This window comes from Setaria italica, chromosome V (genome assembly GCF_000263155.2).
Source record: "Setaria italica strain Yugu1 chromosome V, Setaria_italica_v2.0, whole genome shotgun sequence".
Taxonomy (NCBI): Eukaryota; Viridiplantae; Streptophyta; class Magnoliopsida; order Poales; family Poaceae; genus Setaria; species Setaria italica.
This window is the reverse complement of record NC_028454.1, coordinates 7,937,341-7,944,422: the sequence shown is the minus strand read 5'-3', so window position 1 is coordinate 7,944,422 and position 7,082 is coordinate 7,937,341. Positions and strand designations below refer to the sequence as shown.

The 7,082-nt window shown below is 48.7% G+C and overlaps 1 protein-coding gene across 5 annotated transcripts in view; it reads left to right on the top strand.

The window, feature by feature from the left end:
* Positions 1 to 474: 474 nt before the first annotated feature.
* LOC101773529 (LEAF RUST 10 DISEASE-RESISTANCE LOCUS RECEPTOR-LIKE PROTEIN KINASE-like 1.2) overlaps positions 475 to 7,082 on the top strand; it is a 15,941-nt gene continuing 9,333 nt past the window's right edge. The window contains exons 1-2 of one of the 5 annotated variants that reach the window (XM_004967964.4): positions 5,249 to 6,023; positions 6,084 to 6,483. In XM_004967964.4, the coding sequence (XP_004968021.1) occupies positions 5,826 to 6,023; positions 6,084 to 6,483 (598 nt within the window). In that variant the 5' untranslated portion in view covers positions 5,249 to 5,825. Of the gene's footprint in view, positions 1,334 to 4,425; positions 5,205 to 5,247; positions 6,484 to 7,082 lie in introns of those variants that run through there. The other 4 variants (XM_004967965.4, XM_004967961.2, XM_012846312.3 and 1 more) reach the window with 4 other exon arrangements.

Genomic DNA, 7,082 nt, shown 5'->3' with positions numbered 1-7,082 from the left:
GACCTCGCGTCCAAACAGGCCCTTAGCCCTTTTAGCCCTTGTTTACTTCCCTCCAAACTCCCAACTTTGACACTATGCAAAAAGAAGATTCACCATCACATTAAACTTGCGGTACATGCATGGAGTACTAAATGTAGACGAAATCAAAAACTAATTGCACAGTTTTGTTGTACTTTGCGAGACGAATCTTTTGAGTCTAATTAGTCAATATTTGGACAATAATTCACAAATACAAACGAAATGCTACAGTTACGCATTTATGGCAAAATGCCAATTTTGCCATTCCCAATTAAACAAGGCCTTATCTTCTTATATACAAGTCGGTAGCTGGACTTGCAAAATCGAAAAATATAATTATAAGAAAGGTCAGTGAACTGACAGGACAACACTGAATTTCCTGCTCTTGCAGTCCTGCTGATTAAAATAAAGTCTAAGAAACCGGATAGACTATTCAGACAAGTTAAATGTCAATATTGCTTCTTCCCGTTGGACCTCCGCCTCCCTTGCACACATCCCCATTCCCCAATCCCCTCCATTCCGCAGCCTCCTAGCTCCTATACTGATCGAAAAACAAGCTTGATGCATCCGGCCCTGGTCCTCTTCCCGCTGGCCGCCTCCTTGCTCCTCCTCCAAGACCATGCAAGCGCCGACTGCGAGCCGGCGACATGCGGGAACCTCACTCTCAGATACCCATTCTGGTTGGGCAGCGGCAACCAGACCTCATCACCCTGCGGCCACCCGTCCTTCGAGATCTGGTGCAGCGACGACCACCGCCGGAGCGTAGCCTCACTGAAGGGCTCCTCCATCCACGTCCTCTCCATCGATTACGCCAACTACTCCTTCGTCGCCTCCCACACCAGGGTCGCCGCCGCCGACGGCGTGTGCCGCACCGACTTCAACATGTCGGTCAGCATCGCGCTCAGCCCGTTCACCATTAGCCCCCGGAACCGCGCCCTGTGCTTCCTCTACAACTGCACCGGCGGCGCGGCCCCGATCGGACCCGACGAGTACGTGAACGCCACCTCCAGCTGCCGTGCCCCCATCTACGCGTACCTCGGCGGGGCCTACTACTGGGACAAGCCGCCGGCGATCGCGTCGGACGGGTGCACGTACACGTACATCCCAGTGCTGGGGAGGGAGGCGGAGACCATGACGGCGGCCAACTACAGCCGGCTCCTGAAGGACGGATTCGTCCTGAAGTGGGAGGCGGCAGGGATCGGCGACTGCGCCGCCTGCAACGCGAGGGGCGGGAAGTGCCGGTACGACAACGCCACCGCGGCGTTCCGGTGCCTCTGCCCCGACGGCAGGCGCGCGGCGGGGTCGACATGCTCCGGTGAGTTGTCACTCTCCCACTTCCCTCCGTACACGTGCAGTAGTCAGCGTGTGTGGACGCCGGCGGGCGACCCGGCGCATGCCGCTTTCAGCTGCAAGACTTTCTTGGTCCATTGCATCATGCGGATTGCGGCGTGGCGAAGGCGCAGCGGTGCTGGCGCATGCATTGGCGTCGCGGTAGTGCTGCCCATGGGGTTGGATCCTCGTAGGCCCCATGGAGATTTTGCACGCAGCTCTCGCTCTCAGTAACCTTGGCTAGTTTCCCTCGATCCACCGGTAGAATGGCCCGCGGCAGCTGGAGTGATGTCGTCTTCCCTGGTAAACGCGTGTGCGGTCAATGTCGTCTTCCCTGCCGGGTGCTCGCCGCGGCGCGGAGCAACAGGGGAGGGGGCCTGCCGCTGCCGGTCGTCGCTTTCGCCTGCCATTAGCTTCTCCACGTGCTCTTTCGCGCATGATATGATCGTTCCCGTTAGTGCGCTGGCACATCAACGGTAGGGTATATCATCACTTGCCTCAAGCTTCAGCTTGATCCATATCTTTATTGCTATTAGTAGGTTGCCGTTAGCATTGCTGACTTGCTGTCTTTGCTGAAGTGTCCATTTGTGGCAAGTGGGTGCACTAAGTGCGTAAGGCTAGGGTCACAAGTGGCCACCAAAGCTGCACTTCTGATTTTCTAGTCAAAACAATAAGGGGCACTTTTTATGGACAAGTATCTCAAGTAGGTTTACATGATAGTCTTTGGATCTCAGCCCAAATTACAGGCAAATATTGTCTTGTAGTGTTTGATTTATAAATATGAACAAAAAAATCCAAATTGTCATAGGCTTTGTTCATAAGCTTAGAGCTTGGAGCTTTGCCGTAGAAAAGCAGCATCAATAACCATTTAGATGGAATGCATAAGAAAAACACATGACTTTGAGGTGAGAGAAGAAATTAAAATTTTAGTGTGACATTGAGCCTCATGGTAGAATCCCTACAAAATTCCAATGGAATACAACAATTTATAAGAAAATTCTAGGATACATAGGAGCCCGTTATTTGGTTACACATATTACTATCATGTCAACAGAATTTGTATATATCAATTCGATCTTGACCTAAAACTTTAAATTGAATGAAAAAAATTCATATGTTTCAATTGTAGAGATACATGACTTCCAACTAGTAAAAACAGTTTCAACTATCAAATACCAACTTTCAGTGGAACCTTGATCAGAAATTCCAATCAAAGAATTCAGATTTTGACTTCCAATATTCATACATTCAAAAAGGCCAAAATATGCTATGAGTCTTGACACCCACTTCAAACTATCAAATTCTTACTTTAAAGTGTTCGACAATTGCCATGAAGGATATACTACTATAAAAAAGGAGAAAGGGAATTCAACTCAAAGAGAAAGCTTTTGATACAAAATGTTACCTAACATATAGGGCAGGGCCCCACTATGGTTATCTTTACAAAAAAGTTATACTACTTTACTGTTATGCGTGCAGCTATATATACTCTCTTCTCTCACCAAAACTTAAAATGAACTTACGTATACCTCGACCTTGACCTCAACTTTTAAGAAGAGAATTCAAATGTTTGAACTAGGGTGATCGATGACTTCGAACTAGGCAAAAACAACTTTCAACTAGCATGCCAACTTTCAATGGAGCCTTGAATGGAACTTTCAATCATAGAACTCAGATTTTGACCCTTCCACTTAATTTCAACAATTGAAACTAGCAAAAGTATGTTTTAAAGTATCCGCATCTAAAACAAAATTTCAAGTTCTAACTTCAAAGTGTTTGACTCAACAATTTCCAAGCACAATACTATGAAAAAGAGAAAAGGGGATTCAACTCAAAGAAGGAAAAAACATCGTACTTATATAAAAAAAAGATGCTTGGTCTTTTCACGTATTTCCTCCGTTCCAAAATGTAGGTCGTTTTGGCTTTTTGAGATTCATAGATTTTGCTATGTATCTAGACATAATGTATATCTAGATGCATAGTAAAATCTATGAACCTAGAAAAGTCAAAGCGATCTACAATTTGGAACGAAGGGAGTAACTAAAGGCACAGCCCCACTAGAGGTCACTAGTGGTGACACGGCTGCCAACAACATGTGTAAAACACACACACCCAGACACCCAATGCAACTTAGGATACCGAATAAAGTTGTGGGCAAGGTGAGTGGATATGGAACGTGCATTGTTTTCCTTCATATTAGCACTCTATTTATAGGAATGCTTGCATTTCTCTTAGAATAATTCAAGCTTAAATGCCTTTTTGGAGTCAAGTAGTAAACTTTGATTGAAAATAGCAAAAGTAATAATAGGATTGTTGCACTCCCCAACCTTGTATGGCATTTTCACTAATCTAAGATTGCATACAATTTTAAAGTTTTTGCGTTTTGTTTTGCGCAAGTAAGGATTTCATGCAAATATTAGAACTATTATTTTGGCTGACAGTGACTAAGATTCCACTAGATATTTTCCTAGCACGAGTTTGTTCGAAACTATCCAGGGAGAAAAGCAGTTGCTAGCTTTGCCCACGGATTCCGGTCCTATGAAATCGACCGGAACACATTCGTTTAAAAATAGAAGATACCATGTGATTTAAATTTGTTTTGTGGCAAACACACCTAAATCAACCGTGCAAAAATCAGTGGCAACTGAGTCCCGTAAAAAACACTTCAGATTGTGTTGTTAGTATACATACTTTCGTAGCTTTTGCCAACAGAGTCAGGTTGAAACTACAAGTCAAGATCTAGCGTGTGTCGTGCTCCGCGGCGACCACCCTTCAAAGTCCGCTGCTGGTCCCTGTAGGAATAGCCTCTAGCGGCTTCCGTGTGTACAAACAGTTGTTGCCGTTCGCTAACACCAGTCCACGGTTTGACAAAAAGTGAGAGGACCTTTGCCCGGAGCTGATCACGAGGCCTGCCGCGCATCCGGTCACGTCGGTGGCTCGCGACAGTCGTCGCTTTGACCCGTCCGTCGGGCACCTCGGAATTCCCGGGCTCGGCCGCTCGGCGGATGATGACGGCCCGAATGCCCAGTCAAAGGTTTCGGCCGCTACCGTCTAGTGTCCACACACAGGACGCCCGGACTCACCTTCACCATTTCTTTTTGATAATAGTCAAGCCACTAGTGCCTGTCTTCGTCCCAGAACTGAGCTACCACCCTCTACTGCCATCGTCGAAACCTTTCCGTCTGCTCCCATGGCTCCGTCGTCCTTGCTGCTCTTCCTCGTCTCGGCGGTGCCAGTGATGCTTGCGGCCGGAGAAGAGCACTGCCCGACCGTGCCAGTGGCATGCGGCAAAGTCAACATCACCTTCCCGTTCGCGATCGTCCCGGATGAGACGACGGAGACCAGCTGCGGTTTGATTGGGTTCCAGGTTCGTTGCTTGAACAACAACCCGTACCTCGGCTACAATAATCGGCTCTACGGCCACCAGTTCCAGATCCTCGACATCTTCTACAACAACGCCTCCTTGCTCCTTGCCGATGTCCACAAGCTCCAAGACTTCAATAACTCTGCTTCGGAAAAATGCCACGCCCCGACGAACAACAGCTCCAACAAACTCGGCCTTCCCTTCTCGATCAGCCCTATTAACCAGAACCTGATCTTCTACAACTGCATGAAGCCACTGTCGGAGGAGGAGAGGTGGAGCCGCGGGCTGGTGGAGACGACCTGCGGGAACAGGACGTTCGTTCGCGTCGCCGGGCGTTCCGACGGCTCGGGAAGCTACGGCAGCTACTTTTTGGAGGGCTGCAGCTATACCGTCGTGCCGGTGCTTGCGAGGTATGGCCATGCGAACGCGAGCAACTACAAGGAGCTCATCAGCGATGGCTTCCTCTTGACATGGGAGGCGCCACTGAAGTCAGGTATATTTCACTCTTCCAACTAATACATCACTTTGTCCTATAGAAGAACCTTGGAACAGCCAGACATTTCCTAGTACTCCCCTAGAACGAGCCTCATCAGCGTAAGGCGTAGAGACTCCAGAGTACGGACCTGGCGACCCAACCCACTGATTTGATAAGGGCGTAGCGAAACGCATGTCGTCGTCCCCAACCGCGGTAGGCGTGTTCGCCGCCACCACTCTGCCGTCCGGCGTACGTCCGCCAACACACAAGTCAATGAGATATTAACACCGGAACAAATAGATACAGAAAGGAAAACAAAGAAAGAGACAAAAAAAAAAGAGGACCAATCAGACGGTTGGAGGGACCACGACCAGTCAAACCGCTCGTCACCGTCCTTTCTCCCCTCACCTCATATCCGCTCCGCCCCCCAGTCCGTTCCATTCCTTGTTCACCTCCCTCACCGTCACCGAACTCCAAACCATTCCACTGCCACCCCATCCACAATCCGATACACATCCGCTCCTGCTGCTCCTGCTCCTGCTCACTTCCTTCCTCATCCGGGCGGCGGCGGCCAGCGTGGAGAAGTCGTCAGGCTGCTGGCCGAAGGCTACTGCCATCATCGAACCTTCACGTGCTCCCATGGCTTCGGCCTTGTTGGTCTTCCTCGCCTCGTCGGTGTGGGTGGCCTTCTCGGCACCACTGATGCCTGCTGCAGCAGCAGATAGGCAAGGCAGAGAGCACTGCCCGACCCAGCTATGCGGCAACGTGAACATCTCCTTCCCGTTTGGGCTCGTTCCGGAGGAGGACGCCGTGACGCACTGCTATGCACTGTTCCAGGTTCGTTGCCGTAACAACACCCCATACCTCGGATACTATCAGACCGAGTTCTTCATGCAGATCCTCAGCATCTTTTACGACAACGCCTCCTTGCTCATCGCTGAGACCCAGGATCACAATGACTCTAGACACCTGGAACTAGGCTGCTACATCCCGACAGGCAACGCCACCTCCAAGTTCGGTCGTCTGTTCTCGATCAGCCCCCTCAATCAGAATCTCATCTTCTACAATTGCATCAAGCCGCTGCCGCCATCCGTGGGGCTTGCAGAGACGATGTGCCGCAACAACACGTATGTTCGCGTCGCTGCCGAGCGTTACGATGGTCATGGCAGCTACTTCTTGGAGGGCTGCAACTATTCCGTCAAGCCGGTGCTTGGAAGGTCTGTGAAGATCGACGCTGGCAACTACGAGGAACTCATGAGGGACGGCTTCCTCGTGACATGGCAGTGGCCACCGTCAGGTAAGCTCACGTACTCTTGTTAGACGACTACTGGGTATGGATCAGCGCGACCCAAAACCACCGATCAATTTATTTATCCACTGATTTGATAAGGACGTAACCAAATGCCGGTCATCGTCCCCAACCGCGGTAGGCGTCAATGAAATGTTTAAAGTTTTATTAATGGAACGAAATGTTAAAATCGGAGAACTGGAATAACGAAATTCAGATAGACAAAGGGAAAACAACAAAAGTGACTAATCAAATGATTGGAGGCGTGGACTACCCTAGGGATTTTCTGCTCGGTACTCGTCTTTAAAGTGTATGCTTCGACAATTTCCATGTAGATGCTATAAAAAAAAGGAAAAGGGAATTCAATTTAAAAAATTAAGAAAAGGTATAAAAGGTTATATAGTTCACCTAACATTTAGGCCACAGCCTCACTAGGTGGCAAGCAATGAAGGGGATAATAATTTTCATTTGAGTATCCTAAGAGCTAGAAAGACCTAAACCACAAACAATGTTAATTATACCTTCCTTATATACAAATTTGAATGTCGATAAGTAGATTTACTTAAGTTTTTTTTGAGTGGGGGGGTTCGATGGCGTTAGGGCTGTCA